The sequence below is a fragment of the Carassius auratus genome, chromosome 5 (assembly GCF_003368295.1).
Source record: "Carassius auratus strain Wakin chromosome 5, ASM336829v1, whole genome shotgun sequence".
Taxonomy (NCBI): Eukaryota; Metazoa; Chordata; class Actinopteri; order Cypriniformes; family Cyprinidae; genus Carassius; species Carassius auratus.
Genome location: NC_039247.1, coordinates 7,245,264 through 7,267,860, shown reverse-complemented (window position 1 = coordinate 7,267,860; position 22,597 = coordinate 7,245,264). Strand labels below are relative to the sequence as shown.

General features: G+C 35.2%; 1 protein-coding gene across 3 annotated transcripts in view; it reads right to left on the bottom strand.

The window, feature by feature from the left end:
- LOC113073048 (nipped-B-like protein A) overlaps window positions 1-22,597 on the bottom strand; it is a 37,673-nt gene that overhangs the window by 1,716 nt on the left and 13,360 nt on the right. For all 3 annotated transcript variants that reach the window (XM_026245923.1, XM_026245931.1, XM_026245940.1), the window contains 35 exons: window positions 21,589-21,753; window positions 20,986-21,153; window positions 20,613-20,684; window positions 20,434-20,523; window positions 19,738-19,838; window positions 18,478-18,564; window positions 18,129-18,360; window positions 17,144-17,295; window positions 16,966-17,046; window positions 16,440-16,540; window positions 16,219-16,345; window positions 16,054-16,136; window positions 15,822-15,954; window positions 15,004-15,147; window positions 14,807-14,893; window positions 13,875-14,092; window positions 11,909-12,011; window positions 11,719-11,817; window positions 11,473-11,619; window positions 10,576-10,710; window positions 10,362-10,460; window positions 9,507-9,560; window positions 9,309-9,417; window positions 8,187-8,317; window positions 7,268-7,408; window positions 6,089-6,337; window positions 5,652-5,742; window positions 4,956-5,129; window positions 4,596-4,786; window positions 3,631-3,738; window positions 2,843-3,043; window positions 2,597-2,743; window positions 1,122-1,510; window positions 848-1,022; window positions 484-666 (listed from right to left, as the gene is read on the bottom strand). In XM_026245923.1, coding sequence (XP_026101708.1) covers window positions 484-666; window positions 848-1,022; window positions 1,122-1,510; window positions 2,597-2,743; window positions 2,843-3,043; window positions 3,631-3,738; window positions 4,596-4,786; window positions 4,956-5,129; window positions 5,652-5,742; window positions 6,089-6,337; window positions 7,268-7,408; window positions 8,187-8,317; window positions 9,309-9,417; window positions 9,507-9,560; window positions 10,362-10,460; window positions 10,576-10,710; window positions 11,473-11,619; window positions 11,719-11,817; window positions 11,909-12,011; window positions 13,875-14,092; window positions 14,807-14,893; window positions 15,004-15,147; window positions 15,822-15,954; window positions 16,054-16,136; window positions 16,219-16,345; window positions 16,440-16,540; window positions 16,966-17,046; window positions 17,144-17,295; window positions 18,129-18,360; window positions 18,478-18,564; window positions 19,738-19,838; window positions 20,434-20,523; window positions 20,613-20,684; window positions 20,986-21,153; window positions 21,589-21,753 — 4,967 coding nt within the window. The remainder of the gene's footprint in view (window positions 1-483; window positions 667-847; window positions 1,023-1,121; window positions 1,511-2,596; window positions 2,744-2,842; window positions 3,044-3,630; window positions 3,739-4,595; window positions 4,787-4,955; window positions 5,130-5,651; window positions 5,743-6,088; window positions 6,338-7,267; window positions 7,409-8,186; window positions 8,318-9,308; window positions 9,418-9,506; window positions 9,561-10,361; window positions 10,461-10,575; window positions 10,711-11,472; window positions 11,620-11,718; window positions 11,818-11,908; window positions 12,012-13,874; window positions 14,093-14,806; window positions 14,894-15,003; window positions 15,148-15,821; window positions 15,955-16,053; window positions 16,137-16,218; window positions 16,346-16,439; window positions 16,541-16,965; window positions 17,047-17,143; window positions 17,296-18,128; window positions 18,361-18,477; window positions 18,565-19,737; window positions 19,839-20,433; window positions 20,524-20,612; window positions 20,685-20,985; window positions 21,154-21,588; window positions 21,754-22,597) is intronic.

The window sequence follows — 22,597 nt, the reverse complement described above, 5'->3', positions numbered from 1 at the left end:
TAAGGTCTGTTTAAGACCCGCATAAATCCTGCTATAATAATAACAGCAAATTGTGATTACAGAGCAATTAACATTATACCAAAATGTACAGTGTAAAAAAAGTTCAAAGATTATTAAAGTACATTTTACAAGAAAATATTGTTTTTTTTTTTAATTTACATAGAATAAGCTAGCAATAGGATGGTAATGGGTGGTAAAGGCTGTGTGATATTGACAAAAATCATCTGGTATCTTGGCTAGAGCTTTGTTTGGAAATAAGGATATTGGTGAAACAAAGACAATACTGTGCCTAAAATATACCTCACAATAGATAATTGAGCTGTTTGAAAAAATCAATATCACATTTGCAATCATGCAGATATCTGTGAAATACAGTATGTTTGCTTGTGTGACAGAAACTCATAACGTGGTATTTCTACCATATCTAGTGTTTGAGTCTGCATGCAGCCAGGCTACATCAGGCATTGAAAGGCCTTCTCTCACCCCTGGTGTCCTCTCCTCTCCGTCACTGTCTTCATCCTCCGAGTCAACGGTGTGATGGTTTCGGGGGCTTGTGCCTGCTCCCCCCAGCAGTGCAGTGATGGCTTTATTCCTCACGTTTGCACTCGTATCTCTATCCTCCTCATCCTCTTCATCAGGGTCTAGGTGCTCCATCAGCAACTTAAACTGAGGATCAAACATCAAAGTATAAACCAGCAATTCTCAACAGTTTGGCTTAAATATATATAGAAAATTAACAATGCTTTTGTGATTTCAAAAAGTATCTTTTTATACATTTCATATTTAGTCTATTATTATACACTTTTTTTTTATGTATTAAAAAAAAAATTTGTAAAAGCGAGCTCACATCGAGGTACTGTTTGACGATCTTCCTCTTCAGCTCATAGGTCATATCATCATGAACCTCGTCATTGTGGAGGAAGTCGATGGTCTGCCGTGGACTGAAGTTAACCGATGACTTCCTGTTGACGGCTTTATCGTACACCTTCGCAGACTCTGTGGGAGAGTACTTCTGAATTTTGCTGCGATGGAAGGGAGCAGAATAAAGAGGGTAAATATAAAACCTAAAGAGAAAAGCAGTCATTTCAGGGTTGCTGGGATGCATGATGGGTGTTTGCTACCTGTCCGAGAAGCCGTAGAGGTTCTTGAGGTGTTGTTTAAGCACTAGCAGTAACAATATGCCCTGTGATGCCCTAGCAAAGTCCAGGAGAGATGTTGTGTCATCAGGGAGACGCTCCATTACAGCATCAGCATCCTCCAGGTCAGTATCAGAATCTGACTCTGACTGTCTGGCTCCCTCTGTGGGCTTGGGCTTCCTCACCCGCTGTCCCTCCTCGTCCTCCTCATAATCATCCTCGTCATACTCTTCATCTCCACTGTTCCTTTCTCGTTCCTCGTTCTGCTCTGCCTTCTCCTCCTCCGAACCGTTCTGCTGCTGTTGCAGTTGGGGGCGTCTTCGCCGTCGTCGCCTCCTTTTCCTGCTCTTCCTGCCCGGCACCTTAACGAGAGACTGGGTACGACAGGACTCATTAACATTACCATCCATGATTACATCTAATAAACAACCGTGTGTTAAATACAGTCATAACAGAGGTTATTTACATACATAAAACGATATATACACATTTACATATAAACTTTAAGGGACAGTAGTAAGTGGCGTAATGGCATTAATGGAGAATGTTTAGTTTTAAAATCTAAATTATGTTTTTGGTGCAAAAAAAAAAAAACCCTGATCATTTAACAATAATATAAAAAATATCCAATTAAATATGACTATTCAAATATAATAATATTATTATTATTATTATTATAAATTACTATATTTTATAACAAAAAACAAAACAACCAAATGACTAAAATAATATTGAACTGTAAAATAAACAAGTATTAATTACAATAATTGTATTTTACAGAACAGAGAAATTGATTTAAAACTCACACCACCCTGTTTTGGGAAAAATAGGAAAATTTATGTAAAAATTATATTTCTCTGTAAAGAAATTTTAAGTAAACGTATGCAAATCCCTAAGTTTTTCTCCAGTGTTTTACCACCTCAAAAATACACCTCATTATCATTTTCTAACCTTGTTATATTGATATTTCAGTTAAAATCTAAAATTTTATTCCAGAAATGTTGCGCCAATTTTTTCTTGTGGTCTCGGAAATGGTATTGCATATCAATATTTTTCAAGGTATCATATTGAAGTTTCAGAATTACAGTATAACAAAACTAATATTCATTCATTACTTTTAAATGCTGGGTTTTCAAAATGCACATTATCAGCGACCCAAACTCAGAGCACACGCAGAGATGAGACACTAATAACACAAGATCATGAGCTGCTTGTGTGTAAATGAAGAAAGTGAACCTTTTATTATCATCAAGACCATTTTTATCTTTTTGAGTTATAAAATTAATGTTTGCTACTGTGCCTATAAAACGATGTATAAGTCCTTTTCCCATTGCTAATGGTCAACAGCGCTTTATGTTCACACAGAGACAGACACAACTGCTTCGTAAAGCTGGATTACACTGAGACAGGCTCACGAAACAATCAGTGCTACACAAACGGTTAAGGTCAGACTCAAGTACCTCTTTAAATGTCTGCAGCAGGTTGCTGCCCGACACCGAGAGTGTGATGTCTATATGATGCATGATGAACAGCGGCTCCTCCTGAGACTGATAGGGGAAGTAGGCCAGATTATCAGCGATGAACAACAGCATGTTCACCTCAATCTTCTGCTCGGACACAGAGAGACAGACAGATGGAAAAGGTCAGTCTCAACATCACAACAAAGAGCCAACGTCAGGCAGAGCCAGACACAGAAGAGTGCTAACCGAGCTGTCGTCGAAGAGACTGAGCAGTGAGATGAGGAAGGCTCGCCGGTGTTGTCTGTTTGTGCGGATCATGCTGTAGAGGTGGGAACACTGAGCAGAATGGGACTCGTCCTGACGGAAACCACGGATCACAGATCCCGCTGATCCCAAGACGGCCTGCTGCACTTGGAATGACATCTTCATTCCTGCTACAGCCTTCATCTGTAGAGTAATTCAAATTATATCCTTTAAAAGCAGTTAAAGTAAATATTGCAATAAGCAATTCAATAATAACCCAGGAATAACACAATTAAATTTTCATACACACCCGTTAAAAAAAAAAAAAAAAGTAATTTTTGCAGTTTCATTTCCATATTTTGACTTATTTTTAGATACCCTTCAAAATTAACAACAACAACGAAATGTGCAAAAATTCTAATTATTTAAGCAGAACAGTATTTAAAACAGAACTGAATTAAAACAAATTAAAATGAAGTATTCAGGTATTTTATAGATTTATATAACAATAATAATCAACTGATTTAATTTAAACTAGAACTATTATAACAACTATTAACATTTTTAACAAAAGTACATGCATGTATGCATAAGTATATAAACACACACACAAATAATATACATACATCAATATTGTAATACACACACACAAATATTCTTAAATGAACTCTCATTCATGTCTGTAATGTATACAGCATCAGTAGGAATGCTGAAACAGAATGATCCAATTAATAATACAACTATGATCCAGCATGAGACACATATGACAAGGTGTGTGGATTGGTGCTCACATGGATGAATCCAGTGTATTTCTTATCAATCTCCACCAGCTGCTGGTCTGCTTTGTTCCTCATGGTGGGCTCTGGGTCCGTGCCCATAGCGATCAGATATGGCACACACTGTGAATGGGAGGAGGAACGAAAGTGTCAAGTCCGTGTTAGTGTGCAAGTTCTGCAGCTAAGGTTGTGACAGTGATGAGTAGGACCACTACCTTTTTTTTTTTAAATAAACATTTTCTAAGTGGACTGAAGAAAAAAAAAAAGGGATGCAATCAAATCTATTAAATTGTGTTAACTGGAATAAAGCACTCTTAACTATAGCTGAAAGCACTACTAAATTAGTACTTATGCAAGAACATTTATGTAAAGTTTGGGGTCAGTATGATTTTTTAAAAAGAAACTAACAGTTGTTACAAAACAGTTGCATTTCAAATAAATGCTGTTTTGTTTGTTTGTTTTTTACTTTCTATTTGGTTTCCAGCTAAATATAAAGAAGCACAACGGTTTTCAACATTGATAATAATCAGAAATGTTTCTTGAGCAGCAAATCAGCGTATTAGAATGATTTCTGAAGATCATGTGACTCTGAAGTCTAGAGTAATGATGATCACAGGAATAAATTACCATTTAAAATATAGTAAAATAGAATAGTTTCATTTGTAATAATATTTCACAATACTGCTATTTTTTTTATTAAATAAAATAGCCTTGTTGAGCAAAAGAGACTTTAACATTAAAACATCTTTTGTAAAAAAAAATGCTATTTACTTTGCAATTGCTTGCACCAATGTATTTTATTCATAAGCATGTTTCCTGGGAATCAAACCCGTGAATATGGCATTGTAATTATAGCAATGTAAAACCACACAACTTGAAAAGAGTTGAGATGTGCCGAAGTTCATAATTCTGTTCAGGACTAGTGATGACACTGACGTTGGGTTTATAGTGTCAGTGTTGTTGTATAGGGGTGTGTGTACCTGTACGGGGTGTATGAGTCCCTGGCTGAGGGTCAGAGCGATCACATTGAGGGCGAAGTGTCGTACACTGGACTGCGTGTGGAAGAAAGACTCTAGCACCTGCTTCAAATAGAGCTGCATGATAGAGCTGCTCATACCAGAGGAGATGTCACCCATCTCTTTCAGATCCTCTTGCTTTGACAATTTCTGCCCTGAAAAGATAAAAACACAACAAGCTTTCTTTAAGGGTGTTACAGAGTTTATAGAGCCTTATGGAGTTTTGGCAAAGTTTTCTGCTGTTAGTGTGGTCAATGTCACCATATGAATTTCTGCAGTTATTCTCATAACTAAATCTTTACACATATGTTAATGGTCACTCACACTCTCTGTCGGCCTCCTGCATGCGAGAGTCCTCCTCCTGGAGATACATCTGGAGGTTTTTCAACACCTGGATCTTTAGCGTGATGGAGCAACGCTTATCAGACAGGAGCCCGTTATACAGAGACTTCACCTCTGGAACGAACATCTGACTCGGGTGCATGATGAACAGGAACCCTGCACGGCATAAGAAAAGCAATGATGGTGTTTTTTCTTTTTATTCAGTACTTATAATATTAATAATAAGTATAATTGCTATGATTCAAAACATGAAATCAATCAGAGAACTGGTTCTGTAACAAAAAGTGGAGAAAATACACAATTACGCATCTGACAAATTAAGCACTACCCAGTTCTACTTTTGAAGCGTTGCAATAGTTAACTAAAAAAACTAAAACTACAGAACACTGCTTTGACTAAATTAAAGCTGAAATAAAATATGAACATCAAAAAGAAATGTTGCCTTGTCAATTAACTGAAATAATTTTTAACTGAAGCACTAAAATAACAGAAATTAAAGTATAAATTAATTTGAATTAAACTAAAAATACATTTTAAAGCTATACAGAAATAATAAAAACACAACTGATAAAAGCACATAACAAATGTACTAAAACTGAAAAAAGCTTATTCAAAATATGAATACATGCTATAATAGAATATAAAAATATGAAAACAACAATGACTGCATCATCTTACCCAACCCAATGATGGCTTTGCATCTAACTTCTTCATCCTCGTGATTGGTGAAGTACAGTAATGATTCCAAAACCTTCTCCTTTATCACAACCTGTCAATAACAGTGCAAGATTTCAGGTTTAAATAACATATAGTTAAGCATAAATTAAAATAAACCATACAAAATCCAAGTAATAAAACTGAGAATTAAACAAACTGACAATATTAGAAATATTTGATTAAATTCCCATAAATATCTATAGATAAATAAGTTTTAAAAAGCTAGATATATCAATACAATACAAATATTAAGCAACTTAAGTCTTGTTTCAGTGAAATTAGTGTTTCTGAATGCTTATTAAGCTTAAGTCAATGAGCAACAAAAACATGGCAATCATGGTTGCATGTAAATTAGGTGCAGGTTTATGTATAATTGCATATCAGGAAAGGTTGTGTACCTTAGTAGTGCCCTTGAACTGCTCACGGTCGAAGTCAAAGTGTCTGCAGAGAGCTCCCACGGTGAAGAGAGATCTGAGCAGGGCTGCTTTGGTGGCAGCCAGTGCCATGCTGTTCGTACCCTCCTGATGCTGTAGCTTTAGCTTATTCAGAGCCCCATAATAACGGTTAAAACAGGCCCATACAAACTTATAATTATGAGTCACTTTATTCACTATCGCACCCAAACAGCTCACACAGTACTGGACAACCTGTGTGAAAGGATACAAAGAGAAAGAACTTAGTGGGATGTGTAGAAATAGGTTTCAAAAGTCTATCTGTAACCACATGTAGCGTCAAATGAACAACCAGCCAGTTGAGGAGCTAATTTAAGATTAATGGATCTTACAAATGAACATTTTTACCATTATTCTAAGAGGGGAGGTGTGTTGGACAGAGTATTTCTATGCAAAATTCGCACCTTCAGGGTTTGTTTAAGTTTCAAAACGTTTTTTTTTTTTTTATATGGCTCTTTATGACATCAAAAAGAGCAGAATTCCTTGTATAGGCACTTCTCCTGGAAAAGCGTGTGCACACGTCATGCTGAGCAAGAGCAAAAGCAGCACATAAATGTGCTTCATTCAGGTTACAGAAGTCATCTACAGATGAAGCACAGGACTTGCTCGAGAAGGATTTGAAAGAAGTGTGTTTCTGGTTGTGAGGGAAAGATAACACTGGGTTCTTTGGGAAGCTACACAAGGTTAAGGGAACAGAGGATGCAGTTTGTTTCTCCGGGGCAGCAACAGAGTTGTGCAAGTGTGTTTGTTCCCAGCATTTTGGTGACAAATGTTTTATAAACAAATTAAATCAAATCTGAGTCAGAATTTTTGTTCCTATTTTATTCATGTAGATGTCACAGCTTAGAGCATAAGCTGCATGTGCTCTTGAATCTTTAGCTCCACCCACAGCACGCCTCTAGGAGCTCAACTGTTATCAGAGAAAAGCTATTGCATATGATATGCAATTCTACTCTATAGGTACTCAAGATTATCATGAGATTGGCAGAAACTGTGTGCTGTGCCCACTTTAAAAAGTTACACAATAAATCACTTTAAAATTGTTACAGTATTTTAGGTAAATCAAATGTTAATTGAGATATGTGAATTAAGTGCATGAGTATTGTGTGAGTACAGGTCACTTACGGTCATCCCATATTTTAAGATGAGCTTCATCAGGTCTTCCTCAATGGTGGTCAGGAAGTTCTCGCTGGGGTGATCCATCAGAGGAACCACAAGCTCCAGGATCTTAGCAACGTTACAGATCACCATGAAGTCACTTTGAGACTGGGAAAATGACAAATGCATTACACAAACACTAAAAACAAATGAAAACAATCTTATGACACATATACCTTGACAAAATATTATCTTAAAAAACTAGCAGTATACAGCCACTAGATGGCAGAATGACCTCAAATATTGAATTTTTTCCCCATTTGAGGTTTTAATATTTCTGGATTTAATTTCTAATCTTGAACAAAATTTCAAACATAATCAAAAAGTGATTAATTAATTAAAATCAAGACACCACAATTTAACAACTATTCATTAAAGTTTTAACAAAAGTTGCATTTTTAGGGCCCTATTGGGTAATTTTTCCCCAAATTCCATTTATTTCCATCAATTTTACTGGATTCTGTTTTTGCCTTTTATGCAATTTTCTGGATTATGTTTTAATGGTGGAATTAAATTGTAATAATAATAAAATAAAAATAAAAACTAATTAAAATCATTCAACCTTTACAATTTAGCAACAACTTAGTAAAAGTTCTGCAAAAAGTTTAAAATCTTCCCAAATTCAGCCAGTTTTCTGGATTCAATTTTAACGTTTTAATAAATTGTAATAATTAAAAAAGCATGTTCAATAAACTGAGTTTATGAAACTTTAATAAGTCAATTTATAACATTTACAATAACGGAGTAATACATTTCATAAATATAAAATATATTATTTTTTTTTTGACAGAAAACATGTCATTTTTATTTTTCTAGATTTAAGATATCATTCCAGTTTATTATTAGAAATGGCAGGTTTTCTGTTCAAATTGAAGTCAGAACTTACACTGCACTTGGTGGTGAGGTAGGGCTGCATAGTCATGGCATGCTTGACCATCAGCTGCGCTCTGATCTTACTGAACAGATACAGTGTGGTGATGCACGCCACCAACCGCGTTGAGTTCACACTCTTGTGCTCTGCACACAGACAGCATCACAACAGCAAATTAATACATTTCGGGGGAAAAATATTCCTAAACTAGTAAGTTAATTAACTTAATTCTGAATACATACAATAATTTATTATTTACAAAATTTACATTAAAAGAAACTTAAACATTAATATGTGTGTGTGTGTGTGTGTGTGTGTGTGTGTGTGTGTGTGTGTAAAAATAAATAAATAAATACACACACACAAACTAAAAAAGGAAAACTGAGTGATGGTTAAAGTAGAAAGTGATCCTGTTTTTGATTCAATTCATTTAAATTAACTACCTATAAAGCCTATTGTATTACATTTGATATTCACACTTTTAATACCTCTAAATTATCAACATGATTAAAACCTGATGAAAAAACTCGGACACAATTTACTACATTCATCTGAAAAATCATTGAAGATTTCAACTGCAAAAATAAATATAAAGTAAACATTGTTATTAATTTTTTAAGATGAACATTAACTGGACTGAAGCAATTTAGCTTTACTTGATTATCCTTACATTTTTATTTTAGAGAAATAGTGTAAATCAATGCATCAAATGAGATACATCAGGCTATAATTTGCTCATCTCTCAACCATCACTGTATGTAATTTTGAACAATAAAACTAAAAGCTATTAGAATTCTATCATACTTCTTGGCTACATAATTTTCAGCAATATCAGTAAACTGCATATTTCGCTCAGTTTGGTCCACCAGATAAAATTAAAGTGTTACTGAGTATGAGGTCTATATTCTCCTATACCATACTACATGAAACATGAAAGTCTAAGGCATCATATAAATGTTACTCAAAAAAAGCACAAATGCAAACTTTTTATATTTTGCTTAAGTGTTCAATAAGCTGTTCTATTTCAATAAAACTATATTTTTGGTGACTATTATTTAATATATCAGGCTTTACAGAATGAATCAAGTGATATGCTAAAACAAACCAGATTTCCCAAGTCTAGTAGAATGTGCGTACCTGCAAGTGCCTCCTCGTATTTGAGGATGTACTCCACAAGATTGTCCACCAACTGAACACAGGCCTTCCTGGCTGGCTTATAGGACGAGTCCTCCTCTGACTTTAACAGCTATTAAAAACAAAACACGGTGAATTACAGTTCTACAGTCCTCCAAACTGGAGTCCAGAAGAGGGAAATGGATTTGACATAACACTTACGTTCTGCAGGAGCTGCTCAAACCAGTCATAGCCAGTGTCCTTACAGGCAGCGACCTGCAGTACAGAAAAGAACAAGTTCAGCTTGGGGATGATGCACTATTTTAGAGAAACGCCATATTCACACTAGCTCTTTAGGTGTGGACAGGAGTCAGTCTGATCTGATTGATTTGTGTGACAGCGATGACTAGTGGTTAAAATGGGTACTGCAGTCCAGATTCATAATATTGGAGAGTTGTTTCTCCCGTCCCTCCTCTTCAGACTCTATGCTTACACAGGTCGCCAAAGACTGAGGAATGAGTGCACTTGACAATCGAAAGTGACGCTTACACTGAAAGTTGAGGAGTTGATTTATTCATAGTTTAATATGCCTCTGGTCATATAGAGCTGCTCAGTTGGATGCCGTGGCTTTTTAGGTCAGGTAGAATCTGTGACCTCTGACCCAATTCATATTCAGAAATTGCTTTCAGGGAGCAGCTTACATTTGCATATCTTGCAATACATCTGTTGCAGAGAGATGCAAGCGCCACTGGAAGGCCTTATGTTCTGGTAGTAAAACCAAAAGGTATAAACACGTCTTCTCTAGTGTTACCCAGTTACAACCACAAACAGCTTGCAGTGGTTCTCACACTGATAATGAAGACACACTCGGATTTAGAGCCAAATAAAACAAATGCTGAATTGGAAGCAAACTGACAACATTTTATATACACACACACACACACACACACACACACACACACACACACACACACACATACACACACATATACATATAAAAATATGTGTTTGTGTATGAATGTGTTGGGTATATAATAAATACATAATAAATATTAGAATATAAAGATCTGGACTGACCACATCAGTGATGTTGAGAATCTTCCTGTTCATTGTCTCCTTGTCGTGGTTGGCTGTGGGTGTAAACCACAGCTTCTGGAATGTTTCATTCACCAGTTTCTGCAGAGAGGGAAAAACTGTTAGCTCACTTTTGTCACTAAATGGAAAAAGCTATCACAACAGAAGTTCAGCGCTGCATTTATCATGTAAAACAAAGGAAAGAACGTGGTTGCACCTTGATGCCCTCCTCGTCATTGACCCTGCGGATCATCTTCACACACATCTCTGTGATCTTACTGAAGTTGGGCTGCTCTAAACAGATGTCTCTCAGAATCTTGATCACCCTCTTCCTCACACTGATACCGGTGTCCTGGAGTGAAAGCACATCAGAACAATTGTAACTTTTCACAGATTACATGCACAGTATTCAACATAGCAGGAAAAAAACCATCAAGACTTCAAGCCGAAATTCACATCATTGTCTAATGTCCTAGGCCTTTAAAAGGTCACCATTAACTTCCAAAATCTGTATTCATATTTTTGTATTTTCTAGTTCATTACCTATATTCACAAATTGTTATGAGATCATAAAAGTTGTATACATCATACTTTTTTTTTTTTAAGTCTCATGTTCATATTTATCTGATCAAAAACAAACAGCAAAACTGTGAAATATTATTAGAAATTAAAATAACCAAGTTTTAATGTAATATAGCTTAAAATGTAATTTATTCCTAGGATGGCAAAGATTAATTTTCAGCAGAATAAATGGTACTGAAGTCTTCAGTGTCACATGATCCTTCAAAAAAAAAAAAAAAATCAGTGTAATATGCTGATTTGTCGTCCAAGAGACATTTCTTATTATCTTGAAAACAGCAGTGCTGTGTATTTTTGAGGAAGCCATGAAACCGTTTTTTCAGGATTTTTTTGTTTAATAGAAAGCAAAAAAAATTATTAATAATAATATTATAAACATCAATTTTAATGCATTCTTCCTGAATAAAAGTAATAATTATTTTAAAATAAATAAATAAATAAAAAGAACTTGACCCCACATGGTAGTTTGTACATTTACATATATACATTGATTAAAGCTTAAACTTTCAGACAGTGCTCTGAAGTGCTGTCATACCAGTATCCTCTCGATGAGCATGTCATAGTACTGCTCCGTCAGCTGAGGTCGACTCAACACAAACCGTCCCAGCAGCTCGACCGCCGCTTCCCTCACACTGGTGGAGTTATCCATCAACCGGCCGTGAACACCACGCTGCATATCAGACTACACAACACAGACAAAGTCACCAATTAAAAGACATTAACTCCAGCAGAATTATCTATAGTGTTGTGCTGCCAGTTTTAATTCTGTTGCATTTCTTACCCTGGCCAGTATACTGGGGTCAACAGCCACCACCTCAGACAGACACTTCATGGCTTTGGTCCTCACAGCTATGGCACTCTCCCCTAAAACTCTCAGAATCTAAAGGAAAATACAAAAAAGATGCATTGGTTATGCACATTAATACCAGGTGGAAACTGATTTCATCTATATTTTAGATCAATCTTCTCACCTGTGTCAGGTAGATGTCAAAGCTCTGAGAGAAGGGCCTGGTGGAAGCCAAATAGCGTACAATAAGGCAGGCATCCTCATAGTCCACAGTGTCTGAGTTCATCCTGTCAAAAGATTTATTTGGCATTAATTCCACAATATAACCCGTATGATACAGTCTTGACTGAGGCGGAGGATGTTACATCATTAACCCCTTACTAGTAACCCCCCTTTTTTGGCATGGAGACCGAAATTACATACCCAAAATAAAAAGGTTTCTGCTCATGATTCTTTCTGACTAGATACATAACCAACCTTTGTTCACAAAGCTGACACTTTAAAGTTTACTGTTCAGGAATCAGAATCACTCAGACTGTTATGATAATAGAGATATATAAGCTCAAACATAAAAACAAAAATAAAAATATTAAAAACATATGTTTTAAATGTATTTAAAAAAATGTTGATGTAGGAAATGAGTTTGAAAACACAGTGTAGCTAAGGCCACAAGTCTTCCAAGACTTCATAAAAAATTTCATAATCGAATCTGTAAAACTGTGAATTTTATGAAATATTTTCTAAGGCCATGTCATGTGTGTTTTTAGAGAAGGCTAATCAGATTGATTTATGGCCCTTGTCATCTCTGTAAGATCTCACATGTAAACTTTCCTGTGCTCTTTGTGTATGTTTCACTGTTGAAAACTGCCCGAATCATGATTGTATTGTTCTCACCAAACGGTTCTTTCACACCTCCGCCAAGTATGACACATTATTCGCATTATTCTTTTATCATTATTCTTTTGTTTTTATTCCACCTTTATTAGCCTTGATTGTGGTTTTTCAGGCTTTACAAAGCAACAAAGCAGCGATCTCACTTCAGTCTCTCTTTGCATTTAGCCCTTATTTATCAAAAGTCTTACTATAAAAATACAACAAAACATTTTCTTACGACCTTACGTGAATTATTGAGACAAAAATGCATTATGAAGAAGAAAAGCACCTGCTATTAGTAGCATTGGTGCTAACGTTAGCATCAAGCTACATCTGACAATTTATGAAATTATTAGTACACGTTTACTCAAAACTCACTTTAAACCCCGATCGAGTGTTTATAATAACTTCCTTTAGCGATCAGGGGTGGAATTTGGTCGTTTACTGTTGTAAAAATATGTTATTTGTAGCCTTTTTCATCGCTGCACAAGTTAGCATTTCCGATGTACATTTTCGATTTTTTTTATAAAAACGCCCCAGATCTCAAGAAATTCTCATACCAAGCTTTACTATCGTAATCGCGGGTTTATTATTCGGATATTTTGTGTGTACAGAGGTGTTTCAGTGTTGTTTTGGCCAGATAACTACCAGGAAGTGTGCAGGAAGCATGTGACACGATGGGGCGGTGTCCAGATATGAAACTCTAAGATTGATGTTTGAAAGACCCAATCAGAGTCTGAGTCACACACCGCACGAGCTGTGACTACTGCACGCACACAGAGATCGCTGGGAGAGGCTGTTTATCATCTGATCGCGTAAATCCGTGGAAAATGAATAGAAATGACGATTCTGTCTGAAGAAATATGAAGTAAACATCAGTAAATATATCCATATATCTCCGCAGATATGCATCTTTGGTCTGTAAATCCTTATTGACGCTGTTCAGTGAGTCTATGTGAACACAAATAAACCGCTCTTGACGTGACTGAATATGAGTGAGTTGTGAATTTCTATTCAAAATGTGGCATAATACGGATTTATTATTTTGCACTCCTGACATAAATCACTAAATATCTGTCACTGCAACAATGTTTTATCAAAATATTGGTCAAATATCGAAGCTTGAGTCTTTAAACTTTCCATTGATGCACAGTTTGTCCAGATGAAGTAAGACAGTGATGTTTAATGTGCTGTGAAAGTGAAACAATAATAAACTGGGGCCGTCAGCGATGTTTGCACGCAAAGGGGTTAAAGCAGTGATGCGTGTATGGTAATACCTGAGAGTAGTAAACTGACTGGGTGTTGATTTAATGACGATGTGGAGGAATTTCTTGCGAGTTTCTGCACGCTGCATGATGTCTCCGGTGGCCTGGAGCTCTTTGGCATGCTGTGTCCCATCAGAGTCATCCTCCTTTTGATTCTGATTCCTCATGGCCTTCTCAGCCTCCGTAGTGCAGTCTCTGAACCACTGAGCGATGTAAAATTTGCGTGCAAACTACAATACAAAATCAGATTGGCACGTTTGTCATAATGGATTAAGGGTTTTAAGGATTAAAAATCAGGCAAATTGATGAAATCTGCTATCAGTAAAATGATAATTTTGAGCAAGACTCTTTTATATAATAATTATGACATAATTATTATCACTAACATTATTAATCATCATCATCATTAAAAATAATAATAATAATAAATTACAACAATTATTGATATCTGCTATCATTAAAACTATGATTTTGTGCATGTGCAACGTTATAAATAATATTAATATTTATAGAATCATTCCATTATTAATATTAATCATATTTAAATTACATACAGTATTCTCTACATTTAATGGGATATTATTTCAGAAGTTAAATGTCACTAAAAAATAACACAAATGGAAATATGAAATAAAATCTACATTCTCTTCAATTTAGAGTATATATATATATATATATATATATATATATATATATATATATATATATATATATTACAGATTCGCTCTTTAAATTTTCCTTATAGTTTTAAGATTTTAAGAAGACACCTTCAGTTTAAAATGTTTTTAAAATCATGAGAAACGAATTGGGTCATGCATGTCTCAACATCTGACTGGTACTGTTGCACACTATACATGATGACACTTGACCATGGAAAAACTCAAAGGCTGACAGGACTCTACATAAAGGCCACAGGACATGAAGAGCATCTGAGCTGGACTCACTGCGAGGGCAGGGTCTGTTTCTGCATTCTCATCCATATATCCCAGTAAGGCTTTCTGCAACCGCTGAGTCTCATCTCCCTCTGAGCTCTAAAGACACATAGAAAAAGCATTAAGTAAAAAAACGCAGACTGAAAATTGAGTGTTTATGAGATGCACACATGCACCAGCATGTGTAATGTAGATACATGTTCGCATACCTCTCTGATGATGCAGTCGATGGCTTTCTGGTCCATCTTGCTGGTGACAGAATCTTTCCTCAATCTGGCTGCTACGGTACCCAGATAATCCAGAGATGCCACTCGCAGTGCCATCTCTGTCTGCTTGTTACTGAACTGATGCACCTAGGGACAGAGCATGGAGGTCAAGGGTCACTGAAGAAGAAAGATCATCTGTATGAGTTTCACTGCAATCGCTGTAACTATTTTCTTTCATCATCCAAACTGATTTATTATTGATTTATTTAAATTTAACAAACGCTTTTATCTAAAGCGACTTACAGTGCATTCAGGCTAACATTTTTTAAATAACGTGTTCCCTGAGAATCGAACCCACAACCTTTTGCGCTGCTAACGCAATGCTCTACCACTGAGCCACAGGAACACTATTTACAATTCTATAAACCTGGTTTAGAGATGCTCACAATTATAAATAAAATACTCTTATTACTGTAGTAAGTACAAGAAATATGCAACAAGGACACTGTATTTTTAAGTAAAATATGGGTAGCTTTTAGTTTTCTAATCTATCCATACACGCATACATAATTTTATAAAAATTTATAATAAAAACAGTAATAACCTATATTAATTGTGAAATAAAAATATATGCATTATATTTATAATTATATAATAACATTTTAAAACTTTATTTAGCACAAATCGCCTGAAGCTCCATCATTAACTCCTAATCCTAAATCACATAACATCATAAATTTGCATGTGTTTTCATGTTTAAAATGGTCAGGGAAATGCAGGCTATGTTGCAGATAATGTGATTGGCTATGGCTTGTTCATACCAGTAATCTTCCCAGCAGGCTCAGCAGTAATTCTGAAGCGGGCCACTCGGGTTTGTTGACCGTAGACAGCAGATCCTGCACAAAATTCTCAAACAGCGGCCTGTAGTCTTCCTCACCCTGTTTACTACCACACCTGAGTAGTAGTAACAATACAAAAACATACAGTTAATACTGCACACACACAAATACTTCATGAAGAAGAAAAAATTTAGAAAAGGAGGGTTGTTCTGACTTCTTGAGAAAGACAGAGAGGAAGTTCTGAGCCGTCCGTCTAGCCGTTTCATACGAGTTGGTAATGAACACATCGTCGTCAACCTAAAAACAGATCAAATTATATTGTATCCTGTAATCTACAGCAATAATAAAAATGTGAGGGCGGTGGATGAGCAACTAATACCTTCTTATGATCATCTTCAGAGTCTTTCTCAGAGGGCAGATGGACCACGCACTGAATCAGCTGCAGCACCAGAGCACTAACCATCTGAATGAATATGGGCTCCCCCTCAGCATCACTACTGTTCAACCTGAACACAGATATGACGTGCAGGAAATGCTTGTGTTTATCACAGTTACGTTTAGGCAGAACTGTCAGCTGAATACAAGCAGTTATAACAGTACCTGAAGTTCCTGAGGCTGCGTTTGCTGGTGGGCAGTCTGGCCAGAGAGGTGAAAATCTCCTCTAGAATTAACTGTCTATGCTTCTCGTAACGAGAGAAGACCTGAGACAAAGGGAGAAGCAAAAACCCTCCATCGGTGACATGTTTTTAGATATAGTTTAAATTATAACATTAAAAATAATTTTCTGATTGCCACAACAACTTTGGTCGCAAAAAAAGAAGACAAAAAAGCAGCAATCCTGATTTTAAGTCAAAATGTGTATTAAAAGGACCACAATTTTAAATTAATTTGCAAAAAAAATTAAATAAAAAAAAAAGTAAAAAAGAAAGACTTTCCTGACAAGGAAATTTTTGTAGTTATTTAGGTAATTGTAAAAAATAATGTCATTACATTTATAAAAGAGCTCATCTATGTGTGTACTCATCATTTATCAGATCAGAATCAGCTTTATTCGCCAAGTGTGCAGACAAACACAAGGAATTTGTTGTGTTTTTTTTTAAGAAGGTCTGAATTTATGAAAACATACCGCTGTCACCAGCTTTATGGCACACAGCTGCAGCTCACTGACATTCTCCACAAAGAACGGAGTGATGCCCATCGAAGAAACCTACAGAAGAACAACGACACAGAGCGATACAACATTCAATAAGTGCCAATAAACTATAGAGAGTATATACAAATAGACTGCACCCATCAGTTCCTACCTGCAATATTGTGGTATCAGTCAACAGCTGAATTTCCAGCAGCTCGGAGATGTTGCTGACGACGTCACACACTTTGTTATAGAGCATGATGATGACTCTCTGCTTGGCGGTGGAGCACTTGGCTCGCTTTGCTTTGGAGCTCAGCAAGGAACCTGAAACCACACATGGTTCAAACCACATGAAAATGTTAGGAAGCAGTTCATTTACATTAACAAACTGTTGACATTTAATGTCATTTAATGTACTGGTGATTTACAACAATGGCATTATACTGGCAGTAAATATCAACGTAAAATGTGTTTAATAATTCTTATTATGATTAAATTTAGTTAATTTATAAAATATGTCATTTTAATAATCGATATAAACGTAAAAAAGAAAGATTTGAAGCTTAATCCATTTCTAAGAACTCTGTCAAACTGAACCAAAGTACTGTACTTGATTTTTATTTGTGATTGTATTTATACTCCTATTAATCAGATCAAACAATTCATGCAACATACTTATGTTTTTTTTAATTGAAGGGAACATTTTTTCTTCATACATTTGTCAAGAAATCATTCAGACATTAAATAAAAATAAAAATAAACTTTTGTACCATGTATACACATCAGACTTGATGCGAACAGGCCTTCAGCAGAAGTTAAGTGATTTGCAATAAAGGCCGTAAAATGGCAGTAAATAGTATTAGCAAATTTATCAAATAAATTAAATATAATTTTACCACCATCATCAATAAAAAAATAACTAAAATATATATATAAAATATTTATTACATTTTATTTGTCATTTTCATTAAGATGTAAAAGAATAGTACTAATATTTATTACTTTATTTTTACTTGGAGCTTTTTTAATTTGCCAAAGAATTATTTCTTAATTTAGGTATTAAATACAGTTAACAGCTTTAAAACAAACTGTTAGTGAATATTCTATGATTTTGCATCATGTAAAAACAGCCCTTCAGCAGAAGCGAAGTCTCTCACCTCCTTTAGGGTCGACTCTGTAGACCGGATCATACTGCGGGTAAAGAGTGTTCTGCAGGTGGAACTTAGTGTACTGCAGAACTCTCTCGATCACGTCCTCAATGTACACGGCTTTGGGCATGTGTGATGATGTCATGATGTGCAGTGCTGTCAGACACGCATCCGCTGATTTGGTCACACGCTCCATGATGAGATCCCGCCAGAGACGCTCCTCGTCCTCTCCCTCGTTATCCTGATGAAGGGCAGAGAAAGACGACTGAGGAAAAGCACTGAACTACAAAGGCATCATTTGAAGTGTGAAAATATCACACGAAAAATCAACATGATTCAGGAACAAAGTGATGTTTACATGGTTCACGAGTGTAGAAAGATTGGCTCCATCCAGAATGTTCTTCTCCAGAATATTCAACAGTTTCACCAGTTTATCAGTAGGAATCTGGGCATTAGAGGAAACAACAACAGAATATGAGGTATATAGATATGATATGAGACCTCTGTGCACTGCATAAATGTATTCAATACAAAACAGTTATAATAATACAAGATTTCTACTTTAAATAAATGCTCTACTTTTGAACTGTTCATCAAAGCTTCAACCAAAATATTAAGCAGCAAATGTTTTCAACATTGATACTAAGAAGAAATGTTTCTTGAGCAGCACATCAGCATATTCGGGTTATCTGCATGATTATTAAAATCCTAAACTTTTTAAGACAAATTTAATGAAAATTTAAAAAGATAAAATTAATACAATTTAAGTGGGGCTGAGCAATATCTATGGTAATATATTAAATTGTAAAATGACTGTAAAAAGCATGATTTACAGTTCAGGTTTTCACAAAAACAAAAAGTTTTATAAAATTATAAACTTATAAATGAAAACTTAAAATTATAAATGACTCCATTTTCACAAAGCAGTGCAGCACCTGACTTTGAAACTTGTTGTCCTCATTTTTATTTAATTTACAATTGAATAAACATGAGCCTTTGAATTGAATAAATTAAAGTCTTTTGAAGTCTAATCATCACACTAAGCCATATCACAATTCTTTTCTTTCTGTCCCCAAATGTAAGACCTTTGGAAATCATGATTAAGACTTTCTTGTATCAATTAAGATTATTTTCCTGAAACTTGATAACTAAATTTATTTTAAGGGACATTTTAAGGACCCGGAAACCCTGATTTTATGTTTTCTGAAGGACCATGTGACTGCAGACTGGAGTAATGATGATGAAAATTAAGCTTTGCATCACAGGAATAAATTACACTTTAAAATACACTAAAACAGAAAACAGTTATTTTCATTTGCAAATATGTCCACAATATGTCTGTTCTATCTGTATTGTTAAACAAATGAATTCAGCCTTGGTGATCATAAGAGACTTAAAAAAACAAATAAATAAAGAATAATAATACAGACCTCAAACTTTTATATTAATATAATGCATCTAAAGTGCACTTAAACTGTTTAAAATTATCATAAAGATGGCATTTGGACTTTAAGATTTGGATATGGACTAGCCTTAACCCACCATAACTGCAGTAGGATGTCACTGGTTTTTTAAACATCCAGATAAAAGGGGCAGTATTCAGTGATGCGTCTCTTACCCTGCAGGTGATGCCCATGGCTTTTATCTTAGCAGATTCACTGCCCAATTCACTTAGCTGCTGTTTCCCCAACAACAGCTCCTGAGGGATTTCATCGTCATCTGAGAACACACAAACACTTCATGATGACCTTAGTCAACAACTGAAACAGCTTCATTTGAAACACAGATCTGCATCTTAAAAGAATTCAGCTGATTTGCAAAAAACGCCTCCTATTACCTAATTTGGTGAGACTGAGTTTAAAAATATCAATGCAAACTTTCCATTACACCATTTTTTTTCCCACCACAAAATAAGATAGAAGATTCTTATAAATGTGTATCAGCTTAACTGCACTTGTCAAAATAACAAAAGCAGTCACATGTCAAGTTTTAATGCCAAAAAGTAGTATTCAAACTGTATAATTTAAATACAGCCTGCAAGGGAGTCAAGAAAGTGGAAATCAAGATTAGGCATATAACAATGTCTTCAGAATCATGATTAAAGGATAATACAAGACTTGTTCACCTTACAAATGGTTATTGAAACAAAAAAATGCACATCATATTTTGTGAGAAATCTGACACTTTAGAACAAAACAGACACTGTTTTTGGAATCAGCACCCCAAAATTGATAAACAAGTTTTGGGTTTCGTTGAGCAAACATGATATAGGGTAGTAATATCTATTAAAAGAGAGAGAGAGAGATTGTCCTACCCTGAGCATTAAAGTCCACATCCTCAAGATTCTCCAAGATGTTGTCAATACTCAATGAGAACCTCTTAAAAGTGGAAGAGTCCATCATTTCTTGGGGGGAAAAAAGAAATACAGTGATTTAATGAGCATCCCTCTGACGGGGGGGAATTGAGAGCAATGAGGAAGGGCAGAGGGTTTACCTTCAGGTGTTAACTTGGGCTCATACGCTTTCCTCTTCTTCTGTTTCTCCTTCGTCTTTAGACGTCTTGCAACTGAAATAATCAAAATCTCTAGCTCAACCACTGATAAACTGTTTAAGCACATTTCAGAAAAATCTCAAATAATATGACGACACTATAGCAACTATAGTTTTGGAGCACAACTTTGATTTCATAATTAAATGCTCAGAGAAAATTATGTCCTCATTACATCATTTACAGACCTTTTTGAATCTTTTGCATTTTCGTTGCCTGGTCTTATAGGTTTGCAATGACATGAGGGTGGGTAAATTATGACAATTTTCATTTTAAGGGAATAATCCATTTCATGGACTCTGAATAGTTTGCAGCTAACCGTCACTAAGGCTGGGAGGAGGTGAATCTTGATCAGAGTCGTCGTATCGGCTGCCTGATCCTCTACGTGCATCGTAGCTTCCTCTTCGATGCTCTCCTGAACTCCTCTGGTCGCGCTCCTCAAACTCCCACGCTCTATCACGATCCTTCTTCTGACGTTTACGAGATGCTGGGGCAGAAAACAGAGCCCAAAAGTGTAAATACAGTTGTAAATAACTGAGGATTGATGAAGTATGCTTAATAAATTTCACATTTAATTGAATGTTTAATTGCAGTTTCTTTGTAATTAGCATTTTACATGAGTGAAACATGTTTCAAAGTAAATCCTACACCATTTTATTCAGTGCATGGGGGCTGCAGTTTTATTGTTTTTTTTGTTTTTTGTAGTAGATAGTAAATGAAAATCATTCAACAAGTGTCCAGCATGCACATCATCTCAGTACTGTTTAAAAAGCATCCCAGGATGCACCTTGTGAACTAAGACAATGTCCAGTTAGGTTAGGATTCATAATGAAAAACTTGATTAATATTGCATCTGATTGACTAATTTGGTGTTCCTCTTTGTGTGAAGGCAGACAGAAGTCATTACAGTGGTGCTACTCACAGAAGTCCTCGTCCTCTGAGCTGTCCTCTGCATATTTAGGCCTCTCATTGACAGTGCTGCGTTTGCGTTTGTTCATCTTCACCCGCTCACACAGAGGCATGGTGGACTCGATCTCTGCCAGCAGCTCAGGAGGAAGATCCTTCAGCACTGACGGGTCTATTCCACCTGTGCACAAAGACTTACATTACACTTTCACTGCTTACGGCACACAGGGTATGGATTACTTTCCTTTATATTATCAAAAGTAATTGAGATAACCCAAACAACTACTAATAAACTGAATAAATTTAGCATTTATACATTTTAAAAGCACCATTAGTTCGTTGTAGATGACAAAACGTGGGTATGATTTTGTTTTAAATTTAGCTTTTTTGTTTTGTTTGGTAGGTAATAAAGTCATGTTTTCACATTTAAAACGAAACCCAATTTTATATTTAACTACTCTTGCATTATTTTAACTATTCAATATTTACTTTACTGATACTGCCGACCGATATCTGACAACAAATACTGTTTTTTAGGAATAAAAAAAAATATCTTAATATAGAAATGTTGAATAAATAAGTTCAAAAGCATGATATGTTTTACTGTGGAATAAAATGGTTTGGCATTATAGTGTGATAGTGACCATTGTTGTTAATGTTACACTAATAACATTAATTAAAAAATCTGAAATAAAATTAAAATACTGGATGAAAAACCAAAACTTCAAAAAAAATTTTAACTTATGCCTTGCCCTCTAACTGAAATAACACAAGTTTAAGACTTAAATACCTAACTGAAAGAAAAAAATAAAAATAAAGCTATAAAGAAATATTTACAAAAAAAAAAAAAATGACAAAAGCACATAAACTTGCTAAAATAAACAAAAAGATAAAATGAAAAGCAGAATTATAATTATACTAATTATTTAATATAACTAATTAAAAAAATAACAATTTAACAATACTATTACTCTTCTTCCTTTCGTATTCTATAACTCTAACCCATCACACAATAAATCTGGCAT